General features: G+C 52.3%; 2 protein-coding genes across 8 annotated transcripts; one reads left to right on the forward strand and one right to left on the reverse strand.

The window, feature by feature from the left end:
* Positions 1-269: 269 nt before the first annotated feature.
* On the reverse strand, positions 270-7,575 carry RHNO1 (RAD9-HUS1-RAD1 interacting nuclear orphan 1). Of its 4 annotated transcripts, none has more exons than XM_060165620.1 (4): positions 7,451-7,575; positions 4,825-4,977; positions 2,099-2,350; positions 270-1,038 (listed from the first exon to the last, which is right to left on the reverse strand). In XM_060165620.1, exons 3-4 carry the CDS (start codon positions 2,264-2,266, stop codon positions 484-486), a joined length of 723 nt encoding a protein of 240 aa, XP_060021603.1. In that variant the 5' UTR covers positions 2,267-2,350; positions 4,825-4,977; positions 7,451-7,575; the 3' UTR covers positions 270-483. The 4 variants fall into 4 exon arrangements, with proteins under 4 accessions (XP_060021603.1, XP_060021602.1, XP_060021604.1 ...); XM_060165619.1 differs by lacking the exon at positions 7,451-7,575 and adding an exon at positions 7,040-7,158; XM_060165621.1 differs by lacking the exon at positions 4,825-4,977.
* A 199-nt stretch (positions 7,576-7,774) lies between these two features.
* FOXM1 (forkhead box M1) lies at positions 7,775-21,718 on the forward strand. 4 transcript variants are annotated; one of them, XM_060164334.1, is made up of 9 exons: positions 7,775-7,885; positions 9,678-10,226; positions 10,810-10,961; positions 12,619-12,849; positions 13,826-13,954; positions 14,559-14,603; positions 15,150-15,219; positions 15,367-15,542; positions 19,604-21,718. In XM_060164334.1, the coding sequence occupies exons 2-9, from the start codon at positions 9,725-9,727 to the stop codon at positions 20,612-20,614; spliced, it is 2,316 nt and encodes a 771-aa protein (XP_060020317.1). In that variant the 5' UTR covers positions 7,775-7,885; positions 9,678-9,724; the 3' UTR covers positions 20,615-21,718. The 4 variants fall into 4 exon arrangements, with proteins under 4 accessions (XP_060020317.1, XP_060020318.1, XP_060020319.1 ...); XM_060164335.1 differs by having other exon boundaries at positions 12,619-12,819; XM_060164336.1 differs by lacking the exon at positions 14,559-14,603.
* Positions 21,719-21,986: the final 268 nt, after the last annotated feature.

Here is a 21,986-nt window from a genome sequence, read left to right on the forward strand (position 1 = left end):
CTTTCTTCATCCAGCCCTCTCAGCAGATGAGCCAAGATTGCAGAGACAGGAGCTCAACTACAAAAAGTCACAGTTTGCTTCGAGTTTTTCCATGCATCTGGTCACAGAGGAAGCGGTCACTGAGTCGGTACTCAGACATGTGGAATGAATTAGTTTGAATGAAGTGTTTAAAAGGATGAATAAGCAGTGGTTAAAGGGAACAATTAAGAAAGACCATTTGTAGAGGGGGCAGTACTGCTGCATTAGTGACAGAAGCAGGGTTCTCTAAAAACTTTCTGCAGCCATTTATTTACAGACTTTTTAAACAGTTACAAGATATTTAAAAATTTTAAACAGCTAATACAAGGAAAATACAAAGTGAACTGTTTATGACACTAAAACTGTTTATGACACAAGATATTTTAAAAAGCAAATCTGGGAATTCAATTCCCTTTTGACTCCAGCAATCAATTTCTTGAGACCACGGATGTCCGAGAAACCCAGTCAGTTTTTCACAAGGAACTGGTTTCTGCTCAGCTTCCCCCTCTCCCTGAGGTAAGTGAACAGGTGTCGTCGCCTCCTCCATGTGACCTTTATCCCGTACTTCTCCTCAGGAGTGTCTTTAACCAGAACAGGCCCGGGCTCTGGGCTCTTGGGCGTGCTTGTGTGAAGGGAGCAGCTGGGAAGGCTGTTTTCCCTCTGCACCGAGGGAATGGGCCCTCCCTGCCCTGAGGACTCTGGGCTCTGGATATCCGGTGGAATGAACACATAAGGGAAGTTCTGAAGTGCATGTGCTGACAGCTCCCCGCAGCTTTGGGGGCTGAGCATGGGAACCAAGGGCCTTCCAGAAATGTCCTTTTCTGGTTGACCGGGACAGTCCCTGATTAGGGGGATCCCAGGTCTGGCTGAACTGGCAGAAGACTGTGGACTCTCAAATGTTAGGTGTGGAAACCTGGAGCTGGTAGACTGTCGACCTGAACGCCTTGCCTGGTCTCGGCAATGACGTTTCCTGTTGACCGGGAACCAGCTTTCTGTTGTTGTATCAAACTGAGGTGATACCTAAGGATTCCAAAAGAAAAAAAAAAAAAGTGAAGAGCGCCAACTACCAAATACAAACCTAAGGAAACTGCATCCCATGACCAGAATCCTAAATGGGGGCCCATAACAGCAATGGACACAAAACAAAAGCAGCTGTCTATTTGGATAACAGTATCCAAGGGATACGGGCTTTGGGCAAGTTACTCAATCTCCCTGGCTTTCAGTTCCCTCCTGTTCACGAACGGGGACAATGCCTCTTTCGCTTCATCATACCATACGGCTGCAACACGCTTAACTGTCTTATGTTTCAACTCTGAGAGCGGGCCCAGCAGTCTTATTCACCATGGATCCCCAGCCCTAGCAGAGCACCTGGCACCAAGAAGGCCCCAGTGAAGGACGAAGGGCTGAAGAACGGGGAGTGAGATCAGGCACGGAAAGCAAATAGCAGGGGGCGTGGCACACAGTGAGGACTCGATACATGTTCACATGTTCATTCCTCCTCATCAACAGGGTTCTAACATGTGTTTCTTCCCCAGTCCTGAAGCCAGGGCTCTGGTTCTCCCCAGCAATCGTGGGCAAAGCACACTTACTAAGCTCTCTTAGGCTTTTGTCTGGCTCTTTTGCTACACTACTTCCCTGACATGCAGTAGCTGTGTTCTCTTCCCAGGGATTTTAAACTGTCAAAATAGAACATATGCCATTTCTGAGGATTCTTCTTCAACGTTTGGTCATTTAAACAGTAAATAGAGTACTTAGCTAAAAACTCCACGTCTCACGGGAAGCTCAGGGAACAATCTCATTTTTTACTCGTTCTGACATTTCTCTGGCTTTCTCACCCAGCTACTGGATAGTGAAACTTTTATACTGAACTCTTACAGAGGAATGTGGGGCGCGGGAAAGACTCCAATTCCAATCAACCCACGCCTCAGTCTGAACTCAGGAAAAAAGATAAACCAGAGAACAAGGCTGAGGACAGACAGAAGGAGTACACCACCTCCTTGTCCCTGCGCCCACGAGTCTCCACATGGCAGCGTGAGAAGCCTGGCAGAGGAAAAGTCAAGGCAAGAATCCCATGGCCTACCCAGGAAGTGATGGTGCTGTCGTCAAGGGGCTTGCTGGGCACCTGTCTAGTGTGGGTGATAGGAAGCTGGGGAGACCCATAGCAGTGTTTGGGGCCCTCCAGTGGTTGTTGGCAGAATAGCAGCTGGGGTTTCTGGGAAATTTGGCGGCGTTTTTTCCTGGGAGGCATCAATAGGTGAGGGTAGAGCAGTTAGTAACTGCATGGTGCTGGTTGTGGTCAGGTCCAGGGAGAGACTCCACCTCCAACCCATGCCTGTGGAGAAGAAACAAAAGCTGGGAGAAAACAATCTGCTGATTCCCCAGCTCTTCCTCACACTCTGCCAGCCGATTCTGCTAACAGCCAGCAGCCCTACCCCAAGACTGTGGGGTGGTACACCTACACCAGCTTCCTACACCTACACCACCAAGGCAATACACAGTAGTTTCACACTCAACAACGTTCGTTCAATGAACACTTATCGAGCACGTGTTAAGCACCATGCTGGGTGTTGGGAGTTTAAAGATGAATAACCAACCACTTATCCCATGATCGTTTACTGGGTGCCAAGCACTTGTAGAGACACAGACTGCCCCTGTCTTCAAAGAGCTGAGAGGCTAACAGAGGGAGACGGACAATTACAATAATGAGAGCAGTGCTCCCTTGCACTCCCCCCAGGGGAGGCCTTCTGGAGAGGGTGACCTGATCTAGGTATAGAAGGGCTAGGAAAAGCCAAAGAATGGGGAGTGGGGGGGGCGTTCCAGGCTGAGCAGCAGCACACACCAGGGCAGAGACAGGAAGGAGCACTGCGAATCCAGGCACTCAGCCTCCACGGAGCTGGACACAGGCATGAAAAGACAAAAGGCAAGACCTGAGGAGCGACGTGGTATCAGGCTCAGGGCAGAAAACCAGGCGGACCATCTGAGTTTGGACTTTGGCCTAAGTAGTCACTGAAGATTTTCCAGCGGACGGATATGACCACACTTGGATTTTTTTTTTTAACTTTTACCCCAGATAATTTCGAACATACAAAAAAATAGTTAATAATATAATGAGCTCCCACGTGCCCATAACCCAGCTAAAACCATCAACCCACGACCGATCACATCCCATCCACACCCCATCCACTTCCCCTACCCCTTTATTATTTTGAAAATACTATGTTCCCAGTCATGATATCATTCCTAGTAACACAACTAACATATAAATATACATATTTATATAATATACATTAATATATATTTATATGTGTAAATTCCTTAAATAGTAAATATCAAATATTCAGGGTTGAAATTTTCAGTTATCTCCTAGGTGCCATGCTTGGTTTTTGTTTGCTTTTGTCTTTTAGACAGGTCATCCAGGCAACAGTGTGAAAGGCGAGATCAAGTGCCCCGGAAGCAGGGGGACCAGTGAGAAGGTAACTGTGTTGCCTGAGAACCGATGAAGCCGGAACCTGGGCAGTGTCAGCAGAGGTGGGAGGCGGGAGGCAGAGGCAGGGCCAACAGGACCCACAAAGGAATAACAAGTCTGAGAACGCGTCCAGTGGGTCTAGCCCCCAGATCAGTTTTAATAAGGGTTCTGTCAGTGGGTTGGTGGGACGGAAGTTTGAGTCGAGAGGTGAACGGGTGGTGCCGGCATGCTGGAGGGAGAGGCACAGCAGGGCTGACTGGTTCCGTTATACAGCGTGATTCCTTCATTTAGTCAACAGCAGCAAAGCAACATACTCTGGTTTATGTCACTGGGCAGTGGAGATACATGTAAAGAGAAATCAGGACGAGGTCTCTACCCTCAAGGAACAAACATTTTAGGGAGAACACAGGTAATGAATACATCCATTTGTTCATTCATTCATTCAGCAAATATTTACTGCGTGCTCACTGTGTTTTGGGCACCATTACGGGTGCTAGAAATATATAGCAGATTACAAAATTAAATCCCTGACCTCATGGCACTTACGTCTAGTTGGGAAGTGATTAGAGGTACAGAGAAAAGTGAAGCAGTGTAAGGGGTTGAGCTGACCCAGTGCTACTTCAGACAGGGTCGTCGGGGAAGGCCTATCTGAAAAATGATATTTGAGCAAAGACCTGAATGAAGAAAGGAGAACAAGCAGACAAGAGAAAGATGTGAGAAAGAATGTTCCAGACTGAGAGAACAGTTAAGTGCAAAGACCACAAGATGGGAATGTGTCTGACTTGTTCAAGAAGCAATAGGGTCAGCATGGCTGAACTAGAGAGTGGCAGGAGGTGAAGCCAGTTCACGTGACACAGGGTTAAGGCAAGGGTAAGGACTGGGCTGAATTATGCTTAGTGCAAGAGGAAGTCACCGCAGGGCTCTGGACAGGGAAGTTACACAGTCCGATTTATACTTTTCAAAGATAGCTCTAGGTGCTTTGTAGGAAAGGTGGGTTGGGAAGAGGGGGGACAGAGAAAGGAGGCAGAGAAGCGAGGGGGAAGGCTCTTGCAGGAGCCCAGCGGGGAGATGACAGTGGTAACAACCGCTCCAGGGAGAAGTGCCGAAGTTCACGCCTTGCTCAAAGTCCCCAGCCTCTTGGGGACACCACATTGTTCAGCAGTCCTACTGTGTCCTTGATCAACTCATTTTCCACAAAGGTTATCTTAAAACTTTCCCACTGTCTTAAAACTTCGGAACTCTTCTTCTCTCCAAACCAACCGCCTTACTTCCTACTTCACAAAGAACACAGGAGGCATCAAAGGAAACACTCTCATCTTCCAGAAGGCGAGCTCACAAACCTCAGTACATCTGCATCCATCCTCTTCCTTTCTGCTGTAACTAGAGGTCAGTCCCTTTTGCTACTGTGGCCTCTCCCTCTGGCTGGGCTTTGGAGCCTTCCTCACTCCACACGCCTTTCCCAGGCAATTGTCTGCTGACATGTCAATAACCACCTGGAAGTACACGAGTCAAGCATTTCTATATTTGGCTTAGAATTCTCCACACTCAGGACCCAAACATTCCACTGCCTACGCGATAGCAACTAGATGTCTCAAATGTACCTCAAACTTAAAGCATTTACACCCGAATTCATGCTCGTTTCCCCTGCACCCCCCTCCGTAAAAGTGATCATCTTCCAGGGCCCTTGCTCAGGGAATGGTATCATCATTCATCCAGCTATGCCACCAAAAGCCTTGACATTTACCTTTTCCCTCTACCATCCAACCCAACATCAAGCCCTGTCAATCCTACCTCTTAAACGTGTCTTCAAAAATACCCCTCTCTCGGGCTTCCCTGGTGGCGCAGTGGTTGAGAGTCGCCTGCCGATGCAGGGGACACGGGTTCGTGCCCCGGTCTGGGAAGATCCCACATGCCGCGGAGCGGCTGGGCCCGTGAGCCATGGCCGCTGAGCCTGCGCGTCCAGAGCCTGTGCTCCGCAACGGGAGAGGCCACAACAGTGAGAGGCCCGCGTACGGCAAAAAAAAAAAAAAAATACCCCTCTCTCAAGGAGGGCAGTTGGGGGGAGGTCGCAAAATGGATGAAGGGAGTCAAGAGGTACAAACTTCCAGTTGTGAAATAAATACGTCATGGGATGTAATGTACAATGTGGTCACTATAGTCAATGTTGTATTTCAAATTTGAAAGTTGCCAAGAGAATCTTAAAAGTTCTCATCACAAGAAAAAAAAGTTTTTTGTCACTCTGTATGGTGACAGATGGTAACTAGACTTACTGTGATCATTTTGAGGTGTAAATAGGTAATCATTATGTTGTACATCTGATACTAACATAATGTGTTATGTCAATTATACTTTGGGAAAAAAACAGATTTGTGGGTTTTAGTGACAGTTCAGTATCAAATGTGGGATCAGAATCAGTGGCAATTTTTGAGACTTATTCAACTCAAAATTTGATAAAAGCATTCCTCCTTTGTGAAAAATAATAATCTTACCCTACCCCTATCTTCCTCTCTCTCCACCACCCTTCAAGTCCCAACAGTTCTGACCCAGGGGTAATGCAATAGCCTAACTGGTCTACCCTAACCTCTGGCACCCCCTGCAGGGGGACCTTTTTAAATTGCAAATCTGATCTTGACTCACACTCCTGCTTAAAATTTTTGAGTTTTGGGTAGGGACCAAACTCCTAGTGGTGGCTGAGGTCCTGTGGCTCTGGTTCCAGCTTCATCTCACACACACTCCAGTGCAGGTCTCTTAGCTCAAACCCCTCAGATATTCTTCAGCCTTTGTGCCGCCCACGCTTCCTCCTGCGGCTTGGCCCTGCACACCTTATTCCCTTGGCTTGGAGGGTCTCCCTCCCGTGTTTGCCTAAAGGCCTCAGATCTCAGAGGAAGCTTTAGTTCATCAGAAATGCCTTTCTCTTGGGACTTCCCTGGTGGCGCAGTGGTTAAGAATCCGTCTGCCAATGCAGGGAACACGGGTTCAAGCCCTGGTCCAGGAAGAGTCCACATGCCGCGGAGCAGCTATAAGCCCGTGTGCCACAACTACCGAGCCTGGCTCTAGAGACCGCAAGCCACTACTGCTGAGCCCATGCGCCTCAGAGCCCGCGCTCCGCAAAAAGAGAAGTCACGGCAATGAGAAGCTCCCGCACCGAACCGGAGACTCCGTAGCTTTTGCTCGCCCCAGCTAGAGAAAATGCCCCAACGCAGCCAAAGATTAATGAAATGCCTTTCTCACCTACCATAAGGCAAGATCCCCTCATTTACATACTCAAAAGTTATCCCTGAGCTCTAAGTTATCACTTCGCAGCTGTAATTCTCCACTTGATTAAATAAGCAATTCGCTGCGAATCTGTCTGAGCTCCTCTCTGCTCCCATCAGACCGTAAGCGCAGAAGAAAGACCCCGTCTTCCACTGCATCCCAGCGCGGCCCGGCACACGGTAGGTGCTCAACTAAACGTGTTAACTAAGTTAGTAGATAAAGTCCTTTACTACAAAGAAAAGACTGCGGGGGGCGGGAGGAGATCAAAACTCGAAGATTCAGGGTGGAGGCGGGGTTCACCGTGTGCGAATAATTTTTCAGGAGGGAACCTGAACGAGGTCGTAACTGCGCTCCAGGAGCCCTCAGGCCGCTCGGGGGCCCGCGGGCCCGCGACGGTCGCTGGTCGGAGGTCAACGGAGGACAGTGCCCCCAGCGAGGGGGGAAGAGCCCGGGGCGGCGGGCGCAGCGCAGCCGGGCGCGGCGGCCCGGGGTCCCCACTGTCCCTGGGGTCCCCCGCGCCCCACCGCCCCCCTGCGCTCTCCCCACGAGCCGCCCGCCTCGTCCGCCTCACCCGCCGCCGATCCGCCCGCCCGCCCGCCAGGCCCGCACGCCGCTCTGTCTGCCTCACCCGCCGCAGACCAGCCCGCCCGGCTCGCACGCTGCTCCGCCCGCCTCACCCGCCCAACGAGGCCGCCGTTCCGCCCGCCTCACCCGCCCGGCTGGGCTGCCTCGCCAGTCGTTCCGTCCGCCTCAATCGCCCGGTCGGGCTGTCTCACCTGCCCTTCCCGCCGCCGCCCCGCCCGCCTCAACAGCCAGGCAGGGCCCACCCGCCCGCCCGCCCGCCGCCGCCCGCCGCCGCCGCCGCCGCCGCCGCCGGCGTCCCGGCTGAACGCGGAGACAGGGCCGGCGCTGATTGGCCACGCCCGTCACGTGACCTCAACGCTCCGCCGGCGCCAATTTCAAACAGCGGAACAAACTGAAAGCCTCAGAGCGGGACCCCACCCCCGGCCCCGGCTCCGGCCCGGGACCCCCCCTCCCTCCCGGGATCCCGGGATTCCCCGCCCCGCAGCCGGGGTCGCTACCCGGCCTGCCGGTGGGAGCAGCGCGGAGCCGCCCGGAGCCGGCGTGTCCGGCGGTGCAAGCGAGGTGAGTGGGCGGCGTGCGAGAGGCCGGGGCCGGGAGTACGCGGAGGGCTGGCTCCGGACGGGGCTGGCGACTGTGCGCGGCGCTGCTGCATCCAGCCTCCCGGCCCTCCTCACCTCTCCCGCTGAGCGCCCCCGGCCTTCCCCCGGGAGGAGGGGCGGCCCGCTTGCTCCGGCAGACGGCGGCTGGGGTCCCTCTGAGCTTACTGCGCTGGGAGCCGAGGCCGACCTGCTCGCACGCTCCCCTGAACCCCGTTGCTCTCACCTCTAGGCCTCCACTCCGCCCTTTCCCAGGACCCTCCTTCGGGTTCCGGAGACCCTCGCAGCCTAGCCCTGGTCTGGATGTGGGTGAGTCCCGGGAGCCGCTCCGGAAGTCTCCGGGCTAGAAAGTGTTGGCAGTGGTAGCAAGAGGCTGGTCAGAGTAGAAGGGAAAATTAAGCTTTAGACCAGGAAGTTATCTTTTGCGGGTGGGGAGCGACTACTAGTATCTACTGGTTGATGGGTGGAGGGAGGGAGGCCGGAAGAGATAGGAGGTGGAAGTAAAACTGAGATTTGAAGGTAGAGGAAACCTAGATATACAGGAAAAGGAGGCAGAGTGGAGAGGGTCTGTGGATTCTAAGCAGATGGCAAATGTCAGGCGAGTGTGACAGTCAGTTTTAGGGAGAAGGCAGATATCCTAAAAAAGGGACAGCGCATTCCTCTGTCACTCAGAGTACCTCTCACTAGAATTTCACAACTTTACACAATGGTAGAGTATTCCACAGATCTGTTAAAATCAAAAAACACAACTTTTAAAAGATAAAACAGTTTTCCTTAACACTACAAAACCACCTTAGCACACTGAAGATAGCACAGTCTGTTAGTCAGAAGACAGGGATAACAGTCTTGGTTCTGGAAGAGAAATTAAGCGATACAGTCACATGATTAGAAAGTCAAAATATGAATAAGCACATGCAAGTACTAAAATGTCACTATATAAATAGTTTGCAAACTGTAAAAGAAAAATGTATTTTTTTTTTTTAAGAAAGGCAAGGATAATAGCCTGTGAAATGATGTCACCCCTTAACGTTACCCTGGGCCTTGAGTAGAGCAGTTTCCCCCTTATCTGAGGTCTTGTGAGCTGGAAGATGATTTCTTCAGTGGTGTGACAATAATGGTACAATCTGCCTTTTTCCTCTGATTTTGTGGGCTCAGATCCTTTAATTTATAAAGTAAGTTGGTATAAAAAATATGTGGTCTATGCTAGAATGGATTATGGGATCAGAGTCTTGTCAGGATGTCCTATTCCATCATTCCCGTCCCAATAGTCACTGCAAGGGATCTGTGTTACAGTAGGAAATAAGAGACATTTCCACATTTTTGTAGCTTCCCTATTTATTTCTGTAGCTAAACATTCTTTTTTGGCCACACCGCGTGGCATGTGGCATGTGGCATCTTAGTTCCCTGACCAGGGATTGAACCCTCACCCTCAGCAGTGAAAGCACCAAGTCCTAACCACTGGACCGCCAGGGAATTCCCAAAACATTCTTAAGCTCCTAGAGCTTTGACTGTGTTGACCTACAGCCAACCTAATCCCACTTTCCCCCTTTGAATTTCTTCTGTTTGCTTCAGTTTTAACTTTTGTCAGTAGAACTTATCTCTTTATTGTCTGTGGTCTGTACAGAGCCCCAAGGAGTATTCACCTGGGCCTGTGGGCTTATGCTCCTGGTCATGTGATGAGGAAGACCCCTCCCTAACAGAACCTCCTTCTCAGCCTAATAAACCTCTGACCTTCTGCTGCCCCTTGTGCTTTCCAGGGTCCATGCTTGTCATTCTCAATGGAGAGTGAAAGCACAGATTCATAATGAAAACCAGCCCCCGTCGGCCATTGATTCTCAAAAGACGGAAGCTGCCCCTTCCTGTTCAGAATGCCCCAGGTGACACATCAGAAGAGGAGCCTAAGAGGCACCCTGCCCAACAAGAGCCTGCTCAACCGCAGGCCTCCAAGGAGGTGGCCGAGTCCAACCCCTGCAAGTTTCCAGCCGGGATCAAGATGATTAACCACCCGACCATGCCCAACACGCAAGTGGTGGCCGTGCCCAAGAATGCCAATGTCCAGAGCATCATCACAGCGCTGACTGCCAAAGGAAAGGAGAGTGGCAGCAGTGGGCCCAATAAATTCATCCTCATCAGCTGCGGCGGAGCCCCCACTCGCCCTCCAGGACCCCAGCCTCAAGGCCAAGCCAGCAATGATCCCAAGAGGACAGAAGTGATCACCGAGGCCCTGGGACCAAAGTCTGCATCCAAGGACGTGAATCTTCCTAGACCAGCTGGAGCCCTTCCCGGGCAGAGATGGGAGAACTGTGGTATGTGGTCTGTAGGCAAAGGGCAAAGGGCTGGGGAGCTAGCCTTCCCTCTCTGGTGGTGAGGACTGCAGTCCGCCACATTGACGCTTAGGACACACAGGCGTCTGCCCGAACCGGGGGAAAGTCTTGCCTTTCTTCATCCTAAAACCTTGACCCGGATCCTTTGGGCACTGTCAAAGGGGTTGCAATGTAATTTAGCATTTCTACTCCCTTCTTTACATTGGAAAAGGATTTGTTTATCGTTTCTAGTTATCCTCTGCATTGACCACATAAGGAAATAGGAATCTTTCTCCATCTTAATGAAGGAGAAAGCGTAAGGAGGAAAAGTGACTTTCTTTGTTGAGATGCTCAGTCATGCTTTTATAAGGTCACCTTGACTGAGCTCTAAGGCTCAGTGTGGCTCAGACTGAAATGCAACTTGAACCGTGCTCCTGAATTTCTCCTGACATCCTAATGGGGCAGAGTACCCGGGATGTGTTCCCTGTCCCTCAGGGCAGAGGTGATCCCTAACTGCCAGCTTCACCGGGCCTGCTGGGCTCGGGACCAGGCAGCTAAGCGGCGTCTTGGGTTGTTTCCCCTGTAGCTGGCGGCGAGGCAGCCGGCTGCACGCTAGACAACAGCTTGACAAACATCCAGTGGCTTGGAAAGATGACCTCCGATGGGCTGGGCTCCTGCAGCATCAAGCAAGAGGCAGAGGAGAAGGAGAATCGTCACCTGGAGCGGAGTCAGGCTAAGGTGAGCTGTCCCGTCACTCACTAGGGCAGTCAGAGCTGGTGCAGGGAATTTCTAAGAAGGGAAATCAAGTGGCCTGTGGAGTAGAATTTCCAAGTTCTGGTATTAGCACTCACTTAGTGTGATTCTATATAATTTGGAGCTCCCTTTCTACCTGGGATCCTCCCCACCCCCCCCCACCCCCCACACCTCGCTCGCTCCTACCTGTGAAATTTCCTTGAGGGCAGACTCCTGTGGCTCACTCTGTACCCCATCAGCACAGGGTTTAGTACTGTGCCCTTAGGAGGTACTGAGTAAGTATTCAGGAAATAATGAAGAGGTCTCAGTTTGGAAAGCCACTTGAACTTTAAAGAGGTATCCCAACAGTATGAAAGGAATACAGCATTTTTAACAAGATTGTTTTATTAGAAGATAAATTAATAGCAAATAAAATGAGTTAGTTGTGAATTTTAAATACCTCTCCAGCAATTTGTGTAGCCTGGGTTTGTTCTTCATGGTTGCCCTTTGTATATACCCTTTAATCCATCATTCAACAATTTTTATTTTTTTATCTTTTTATTTTTTCCTTAAATAATTTTTATTTTTTTAACATCTTTATTGGAGTACAATTGCTTTACAATGATGTGTTAGTTTCTGCTTTATAACAAAGTGAATCAGCTATACATATACGTATATCCCCATATCTCCTCCTTCTTGCATCTCCCTCCCTCCCACCCTCCCTATTCCACCCCTCTGGGGGGTCACAAAGCACTGAGCTGATCTCCCTGTGCTACGTGGCTGCTTCCCACTAGCTATCTGTTTTACGTTTGGTAGTGTATATATGTCCACGCCACTCTCTCACTTCATCCCAGCTTCCCCTTCCCCCTCCCCATGTCCTCAAGTCCATTCTCTACGTCTGCGTCTTTATTCCTGTCCTGCCCCTAGGTTCTTCAGAACCCTTTTTTTTTTAGATTCCATATATATGTGTTAGCATACGGTATTTATTTTTCTCTTTCTGACTTACTTCACTCAACAGTTTTTAAAAGGGAAAATTTACGTGGATGTGTACATAAGTGAAAGCTGAGCTGTTCACTTAGAACTTGTGTACTTTACAAAGTTATAGCTCAATTTTCTAAAACATGGATGATCAGATCTTTGCCTGCGACTTAGCCAGATGTGTGCCCTGCTGACATTTGTCTGTCCCATACCCTTGGGAATATTTCTCTTGTACAAACATTGAAAGGAGGTGGGTTTATTCACATCACATCAGGAGTAGAAATCAGACTAAGACCTAAGTCCCTCGACGCTCAGGTCTGAAAAATGGGTGTAGTTTTAACATACAGTTGATGCTTTAAGAGTCATAACATGTACCCAGACTTTCCTGAGAGGTTTCAACTGACAAAGACTGGACTTCTAATTATTATTGGGCAATATCTTCAAAAAAAGGACTGACGACAGAGAAGTGGTTCTATGTTTGGAGACTGGATTAAATCACCTCTAAGATTCTCCCTAACTCTAAAATTTTATTCCATGGAATAGTGGTCTCAGGTGATTTGTTTCCAGTACAATTCTATGGGATAAAATGTTTCTCTAGGGGATGTTCTTTGGGGTGGGGTGGGGCGGGCGAGGTCCTGTGAACTCTCCATGTCATCGCCTTTTCTCTTTCCCTTTGGCTTCTCAGAACGCTCAGGTTGAGGGGCCCCTGGGAGCATCGGCAACCTGGCCGGACTCCGTGTCTGAGCGGCCACCCTACTCTTACATGGCCATGATACAGTTTGCCATCAACAGTACGGAGAGGAAGCGCATGACCCTGAAAGACATCTACACTTGGATCGAGGACCACTTCCCCTACTTCAAGCACATCGCCAAGCCAGGCTGGAAGGTACCGTGTCCTGTAACAGCCACAGTCAAGGTCAGTCCGGCCCAACAGTTTGTCTACACGGAAGGGCAGTAGTCTGTGTCAGGTGCGGAGGGAGCAGTTAAGTGCCAAGGATGCTAGAACCTTCAACAACCGTATCTTTTGGATTGGGACTCGATCCTGCCGAATCCAGACAAAAGCATCACTAACAGCCCTGTAACCACGTCACCTGTCGCTACCCTGGGTTGATGGAGACTCCAGTACAGCACAGAGCCCACTTCTGTGCTACACTGAACAGCAGCTGGAGTGACTAAGTAGCTTTGTGAAAATATATTAATGAAAAAAAAATCTGTAGGCCTCACGATCCAAAGATTCACCTTCTATAAAGTCACATTTCTTCTCCAGAAGGCAGGGATCTTTTCCTCCCGCTCACGGGAACACAGATGCCTGGGAGCCATAGCTCACACGGGACTCAGAGCCGCAGCGTAGGTGCCCCAACAGATGCTCTGTCCCAGGCCAGCGGGCTTTTGTATTTTTTTCCCCACAGCAAGACAGTTAACCTCACACTCACCTCAACTGAATTCCCCAGCAGCATAATTTTTCTCTTTGTTGGCCATGCCACGTGGCTTGTGGGATCTCAGTTCCCCGACCAGGGATTGAACCTGGGCCACAGTAGTGAAAGCCCAGAATCCTAACCACTAGGCCCCCAGGGAGCTCCCTGGCATCGTAATTTCTTCACTCGCCTCTCTGGCTACTGGTTGCCACCCACAGCCTCACTCCTCTTTCCCAGCCCCTGACAGCTGTCCAGGTCTCTGCTTTATCGCCCCCTCAGGAATGGCCCCAGTCTCTGTCCCTACTGGGCAGACGGGTTGATGGCTCCGGTTGCCAGCTCCGCCACGCGGAGTGTCACAGGAGCTGCCAATAGGCACGGTTACGAGGACACAAGGCCTGGGCCTGATTTCCTTGGGGGACGTCGGCGGTGGTGTTTGCAAAGCCAAAGTAGCTGATGAGTGGCATCCTCTACTTCCAGAATTCCATCCGCCACAACCTCTCCCTCCACGACATGTTTGTCCGCGAGACGTCAGCCAACGGCAAGGTCTCCTTCTGGACCATCCACCCCAGTGCCAATCGCTACTTGACGCTGGACCAGGTGTTTAAGGTAAGCATCCAAATAGGCCAGTGTTGGAGGTCATGAGATCCATCGCGAAAGGAAAGAAGTCCTCTTGGGACGAGCTCATCCGATCAGGGTAGAGTTAAAGGCCAGCCAGCCCGTAAGGGATGGTACGCTTCTCTGCTAGACCAGGCCACAGAGAGGACTCTCTGATCCAAACACGGGACCTCCTGGGGCAGTGTTGCCCTGTGATAAGAACTGCCTGGAACACTTGTTAAAATACAGCCTCCTGGGCCCCTCTCTTGGGGCTTCTGACTCAGTAGGCCTGGGATGGGCCCAGGAATATGTGTTTTTAGCAAGAATCTCAGGTGATTCTTACAGAGGAAGTCTGGGAAACCTGGTTTTTGAAAAGCCCTTCTTTAGGCCGGAGAGCAGAAACGAAGCCCCCTGAATCTCTCATCAGAAGCGACTGCTTTGGAGTTTCAGAGCGCCCACAAGGGCGCCGCTAGCTGCCCTCGTCCTCCCGGGAGGGACCGTTGTTGAGGGTGGCCCTCGGCGTTCATCAGGAATAGGTTTACCCGGTCTGGTCAGCTTGACTGCACTGGTGGTAACTCCGTCTTGTTTCTCTCCCACGATGCCTGACCACCACCAGCCACTGGACCCAGGGTCTCCACAATCGCCCGAGCACTTGGAATCAGTAAGATTCTTTCCCTCCCGCTCGGGGCTCGGCCTTGCCTCCTTTCCACGCTCAGCATGGCTTCGGTGACAGGGACAAGACATTAGCAGGAAAGGGAGCCTGTGGCTGTGTGCCTGCCAGCCCTGAACGCAGGGCACCTGAGCTGCTGGGTGTTCAGGACACGTGACCTCCACCTCCTTCTGCTCCCGTGGGCTCATCACGGTGCCCCAAGCAGCGCGGCGCGTGGCAGGAGAACCCGCCATAGTCTCCCTGCAAGATGGTGACCACGGTGCATGGCACGGGCCTGGAGGGCGGCCGTCTTTGCTCTCACTTCTCTACCTGGCTTTTCTCTGCCCCTCATAGAGCTCCGTGCTTTGCATCCCGGGGGTGAGGACACCTGGATGAGGTGGTAGGACCGCCCACTGCCATGTGTCTGTGCCACCACCTGCCCAGGGTCAGGCGGTCGGTTTGCTCCATGCCCGGTACCAGAGCAGCTGGTGGGGTCGCCTGCCTCGTCCCCCTGCGTCTCTGACCTGGTCTCTTTCTCCCCCTCTCTGCCCCAAACAGCAGCAGAAACGACCCAACCCTGAGCTCCGCCGGAACGTGGCCATCAAAACCGAACTCCCCCTGGGTGCACGTTAGTATGGGGGAGCCTGGTCCCAGGGGGCGCACCTGTAGGGAGCAGACTCGGGGGTCCCAGCCCAGGGAAGGAGAGCAAAGATCCCGTAGCCTGGAAGGGGCCTGTCCCTGGGTCCTGCTCCTGACCCCTCCCGGTCCCCCCCAGGGCGGAAGATGAAGCCTCTGCTGCCGCGGGTCAGCTCGTACCTGGTGCCCATCCAGTTCCCAGTGAACCAGTCCCTGGTGCTGCAGCCCTCGGTCAAGGTGCCGTTGCCCCTGGCAGCCTCACTCATGAGCTCAGAGCTCGCCCGCCACAGCAAGCGAGTCCGCATCGCCCCCAAGGTCAGTGCCTCGGGTTCTCTCTGAGCAGAGAGTCCAGTCAATTAGAGATTCTGCCAAGTGTCCCTTGAGAAGCTTATACGTCTAGTTGGGACAAGGCACCGGCGCATAGGAAAGTGCAACAGCATCATAAGAGCTAACAAGGAACCTGCCGTAGGACGTAAGGGATGTTGGAGGGCCCACTCATGCCTGATGAGTTTACAAGAGCTCAGACAAGGGTGATTATAACAGATGGGCTGGGACGGTTCAGGAGGAGTTCACAGGGAAGGAGGTTTTACAAAGTAGATTTGGGCAGCAAGCAGGTGTGGAGAGGGCCTTTATTTTTTCTTTTTTAAATTTTTATTTATTTATTTTTGGCTGCACCACGCAGCCTGAGGGATCTTAGCTCCCCGACCAGGGATCGAACCCTCACCCGCTGCACTGGAAGCTGGAAGCGCGAAGACTCAACCACTGGACCGCCAGGGAGGTCCCTGGAGAGGGCTTTATAATGGGCATGCCCTGGAGGCCCCCAGTAACCATGGTCTAGTGATGGGCCAGTCTAGCTCTGGGTTTCTCAGCCTCCATACAGCTGACATTTAGGGCTGGATAATTCTTTGTTGGGGGTGGAGGGGTGCTGCCCTGTGCACTGAAGGGTGTTAGCAGCATCCCTAGTCTCTCCCCACTAGATGTCGGGGGCACCGCCTGGTGTGACAATTAAAATGTCTCCAGGTGTTGTCAGATGTCCCCTGGGGGGAGTTGCTCCTGGTTGAGCATCAGTGGTCTAGCCTCGAGGGCTGAGGACAGTGAGTGAGGACCGTGCCGTGATGCGGAGAAGGATTTGCGAGCAGGAGCTGGCCTGTAACAAGTACAGGAAGGGCCCCTGTGCCCCTTTCTCTGAGATGGAAGTAGCGGGGGCTCCAGATAAAGAGCCTTGGGTTTGCTCTTGTTTTTTGTTTTCGTTTTGTTCTGTTGTTTTTGGTTTTTTAGTTTTGGGGTTTTTTTGGCCGTACCACACAGCATGCGGGATCTTAGTTGCCGGACCAGGGATCAGACGCCTGCCCCCTGCAGCGGAAGCATGGAGCCTTAACCACTAGACAGCCAGGGAAGTCCCTGTTTTTGCTTTTGTTTTTTTAATTTAAAAAATATCATTTTAGGGCTTCCTTGGTGGCGCAGTGGTTGAGAGTCCGCCTGCCGATGCAGGGGACACGGGTTCGTGCCCCGGTCCGGGAAGATCCCACATGCCGCGGAGCGGCTGGGCCCGTGAGCCATGGCCACTGAGCCTGCGCGTCTGGAGCCTGTGCTCCGCACCAGGAGAGGCCACAACAGTGAGAGGCCCGCATAACGCAAAAAATATATATATGTATCATTTTAATATACATAAAAGTATACCTACGAGCATAGATAATTTTACATAAATGCATTCCTGTGGTTGTAGCATGTACACTGTTTTCGTTTCAATGCAGTCTTTTCCATCTCCTTTTCTTCTTTTTGCTTCCCCTCGCCTCACCTTCACCCATGTCGCCCCTGCTCCCCGTGATAAGCCATGTTGACAGTTTAGCATGCTTTCTCCCACTTGTTCATGCTCTTAGTATGCTCTGCATACACCGATCGCCACAGCCATGTTATACACGCACACACCACACACAGCGTTGAAAATGGGATCGTATTACACTTTTTTTTTTTTTAATTTATTTTTGGCTGTGTTGGGTCTTTGCTGCTGTGTGCAGGCTTTCTCTAGTTGCGGCGAACGGGGGCTACTCTTCGTTGTGGTGCGCGGGCTTCTCATTGCAGTGGCTTCTCTTGTTGCAGAGCACGGGCTCTAGGCGCGCGGGCTTCAGTAGTTGTGGCTCACGGGCTCTAGAGCTCAGACTCAGTAGTTGTGGCGCACAGGCTTAGTTGCTCCGCGGCACGTGGGATCTTCCCGGACCAGGGCTCGAACCTGTATCCCCTGCATTGTCAGGCGGATTCTTAACCACTATGCCACCAGGGAGGCCCTACACACACTTTCTGCCCCAGGGAAATTCTCCCAAGTCACTTGGCATCACTTTAATTTATTGTTTTTTGTTTTTTACTTTTTTGAGGGGTTTTTTTGTTTTTTAATTTTATTTTTTAGCCGTGGCAGGCAGCATGTGGGATCTCAGTTCCCCAACCAGGGATAGAACCCGTGCCCCCTGCAGTGGAAGCGCAGAGTCTCAACCACTGGACCACCAGGGAACTCCCTAATGCATTTTTTTTTTAATTTATTTATTTTATTTATTTATTTTTGGCTGCATTGGGTCTTTGTTGCTGCACGCGGGCTTTCTCTAGTTGCGGCGAGCAGGGGCTACTCTTCGTTGCGGTGCGTGGGCTTCTCACAGTGGTGGCTTCTCTTGTTGCGGAGCTCGGGCTCTAGGTGCGTGGGCTTCAGTAGTTGTAGTACACTGGCTCAGTAGTTGTGGCTTGCAGGCTCTAGAGCACAGGCTCAGTAGTTGTGGCGCATGGACTTAGTTGTTCCGCGGCATGGACTTAGTTGTTCCGCGGCATGTGGGATCTTCCCGGACCAGGGCTTGAACCTGCGTCCCCTGCATTGTCAGGCGGATTCTTAACCACTACACCACCAGGGAAGCCCTGCATTGTTTTTTAATGGCTACATAATATTCCATGGTGTGGCTCTGCTGTACGTTTTCCAACCATTCTGCTTTCACGGGCACATTATGTTTCTAGGTCTTTTTGCCCTATGGCGAACATTGCAATAAATATCTTTGCAAGTATCTTTCTTACTAGTGTTTTTATTTCTGTGGGAGAACCAGACATGAGATTGCTGAGTGAACAGTTATTTTAAAGTTTATTAAATATTGCAAGATTGGCTTCCAGAAAAATCTGTGATAATTCACACATCCACCAACAAGACCTATGTTTGCCAGCCATGGGTGTTATCAGTCTTTTTAATATTTGCCCCTCTGTGGTGTATGAAGAACAGCTCCTTGTTTCATTCTATCATCCTTTGCTTATCGGTAAGTCAGCACCTGCTCACTGCGTTTGGTCACTGGGAATTTTTCACTGTGAGACGATTATTTATGGACATGGCCCATCTTCCTATAGGGTTTTGCTAATAATTTGTGATTTCTTTGTTATTAAAATATTAACCTGTCTTTTAAGATTTTTTTTTTTTTTCTGTACGCGGGCCTCTCACTGTTGTGGCCTCTCCTGTTGCGGAGCACAGGCTCCGGACGCGCAGGCTCAGCGGCCAGGGCTCACGGGCCCAGCCGCTCCGCGGCATGTGGGATTCTCCCGGACCGGGGCACGAACCCACGTCCCCTGTATCGGCAGGCGGACTCTCAACCACTGCGCCACCGGGGAAGCCCCGATTTTACATTTTTATGGAGTCAAGTATGTCTCTCTTCTCTTTTACAGCCTCTGGGTTTCCAGTCTTGGTTAAGAAGTTCACCCCCCGCCCCTCAGATTGTACATGTAGTTTCCTAGATTCTCTTTCAGGATTTGTGTGGTTTTAATTCTTCTGTTTAAGTCTTTGTATATGGTATGAAACAGCCATTTATTTTCTCTCAGATGGATACTAATTATGCCAGCACCACAGGAAACGCTGTCTTTTTTTTTTTAATTTTATTATTATTTATTTAACTTATTTATTTTTGGCTGCGTTGGGTCTTTGCTGCTGTGGGTGGGCTTTCTCTAGTTGCGGCGAGCGGGGGCTACTCTTCACTGCGGTGCGCGGGCCTCTCCTTGTGGTGGCTTCTCTTGTTGCGGCTCGCGGGCTCTAGGCGCCAGGGCTTCAGGAATTCTGGCGCACGGGCTTAGTTGCTCCGCGGGATGTGGGATCCTCCCGGACCAGGGCTCGAACCCGTGTCCCCTGCATTGGCAGGCGGATTCTTAACCACTGCGCCACCAGGGAAGCCCAGTCTTTTACCCCCAGAATTGAACTACCACCTTCATCATCTAGTCTCATGTCTAATAGTCTTGAAGACTTTAGAAAGACAAAAGAGGATGAGTACCCGCATGTCACTTGTCTTAGTCATGAACTTGTGTCCCACCCGCTGCCTGGTTGAATCTCCAGACCTGGCTTTCACCTTAACCTGCTTCCCTTCCAGGTGCTGCTCGCGGACGAGGGCGTCGCCCCTCTGCCCACGGCAGGACCAGTGAAAGAGGAGAAGCTCCTCCTTGGAGAAGGGCTGTCTCCTCTGCTTCCAGTCCAGTCCATCAAGGAGGAAGAAGTGCAGCCTGGGGAGGAAACGCCACACTTAGGGAGACCCATCAAAGTCGAGAGCCCGCCCCTGGAAGAGTGGCCCTCGCCCTGCCCATCTGTCAAGGAGGAATCGTCCCCCTCCTGGGAGGATTCGTCCCACTCCCCCATCCCCAGGCCCAAGAAGTCCTACAGCGGGCCCAAGTCCCCAGCCCGCTGCGTCTCTGACCTGCTTGTCATCAAACGCAGGGAGAGGAGGGAGATGAGCCGGTCTCGAAGGAAACAGCACCTCCTGCCCCCCTGTCTGGAGGAGCCGGAGCTGCTCTTCTCCGAGGGCCCCGGGACTTCCCGTCGAGCCACAGCAGGGTCCTCGCAGCCTGCCTCCCAGCTTGGCTCCTCCCAGGAGGAGGGCGGGCCTTTCAAGACACCCATCAAGGAGATGCTGCCCATCTCCTCCACCCCGAGCAAATCTGCCCTCTCCGTGACCCCCGAATCCTGGAGGCTCACACCCCCGGCCAAAGTTGGGGGGCTCGATTTCAGCCCCGTACGAACCCCCCAGGGTGCCTTTGGGCCCCTGCCGGACTCGCTGGAGCTGGCGGATCTCAGCGCCACCCCGCTGAAAAGCGTCCCCCTCTTTGACTCCCCCCGAGAGCTCCTCAATTCCGAGCCCTTTGACATCACTGCTGACCCCTTCAGCGGCTGTCCCTCCTCAGATATGGAGGTCCCCAAGCCAGGCTCCTCCGAGCCGCAGGTTGCCGGCCTCTCGGCCAACCGTTCTCTAACAGAAGGCTTGGTCCTGGACACGATGAATGACAGCCTCAGCAAGATACTGCTGGACATCAGCTTCCCCGGCCTGGAGGAGGACCTGCTGGGCTCCGACGACGTCGGCTGGGCTCAGTTCATCCCCGAGCTGCGGTAGAGACAGGACCGCACCGCTCAAGCCGGCGGCTCTCCGGGCGCTCTGCGCCAGGACAGCAGGCGGGGGCCGTCTGCTCCTCCAGCCCACCTGGCCTGGCGTCACGCCAGAGCCGCCACTGGGCCTTCTGCAAGCCGCGAGGTCCTGGTGACCAGTCTCCGTGCCACCCACTCCCCAAGAGAATCTGATTCCTCCCTCCCTACTAGGAGCTGCGGGTGGGAACAGCAAAAACAAGGGTGAAAAGAGATGAGGAGCCCCCCCCCGCCCCCGACTGTTTGTGCCTGTGCCCAGCCACCCCCCACCTTCCCTGCTGCGGGCAGGGTGGCCCTTGTAAATGGTGTATATGTTCCTAATTATCCTCTAATTATAAACGTAAACCTATCTCCTTAGATCATTATCTAGAGACTGCCAGAAGGGGGTCACGATAACCAGGAGGTTCAGTTCGCTTCTGTTACTTGCTTTTGGTTCCTGCAGTAGGAAGGGCTGCAGTGCACAGTTCCTCCCAGGTCCCTCCCTCAAGGGTTCCTCACTGTAGGTGCCCCGATACGCCAGTCAGCCTGCCAGGATCCCTCCTACTGCCACTGCCTCCCACCTGCCCACGTTTCCAAGTCAGCTTTCCTGCAAAAAGAAATGCTGGTGAAAGGGTCTCTTATTATGGGTCAAGAGTGGGGCGGGGGCAGGGAGGCACCTGGAGCAGAGTGGGTGCCCAGATGTGCCCGAGAGACGTTTCTCTGATAAGGTCCCTGATCATGCCAGAGAGACGAGTTAGGAGGCGGAGGCCGGCTGGCCTGTCTGCCTGCCTGTCTGCGCTGGTGCCGCAGCTTTGCAGAGAACCCAGCTTTGCAGAGAGCCGCCCTGGGCCCCAGCTGACCGCGTGCACAGCCCCCAGCTCCAAAACACTACTGTAACTACCTACTCAATAAAGCCCAGGGGCACATGCTGGTCTGTGGCGCGCTGGTGTCTGGTCCCTACGGTGTGAGGGGGCTTGGGAAGGAAAGTGGGTGACGATGAAAATGGTGGTGACAGGGAAGATGCAAGGCTTGAAGCCAACACGGAGCCCTGGAAGGAGAGTGCAAAGGGCTGTGGCCCGTCACCTCCCTCCTCCGCCCTGGCACGTCCCAGCTCAGCAGTCAATTGGCAGTTTCCCCAGTACCGGGCCTGCACAGCCAGCCTCTTTTGGGGACCTCTGAACCTGCTGGGTCACTTAGGCCTTCCAGGGCTCCCTGAAGAAAGGCCTACCCAGGGGCACGCGCCCACCAACATTAGGGAAGGATGGGCCCAGTTACAGGCGCCTCATGACCACCTCCACCCCCAACCGGAGGCCTGGGAGCCAGCCCGCCCTGCTTTTCTGCCCCCCACCTCGAAGCAGCTCCTG

The sequence above is a fragment of the Lagenorhynchus albirostris genome, chromosome 11 (assembly GCF_949774975.1).
Source record: "Lagenorhynchus albirostris chromosome 11, mLagAlb1.1, whole genome shotgun sequence".
In the NCBI taxonomy this organism is placed as follows: Eukaryota; Metazoa; Chordata; class Mammalia; order Artiodactyla; family Delphinidae; genus Lagenorhynchus; species Lagenorhynchus albirostris.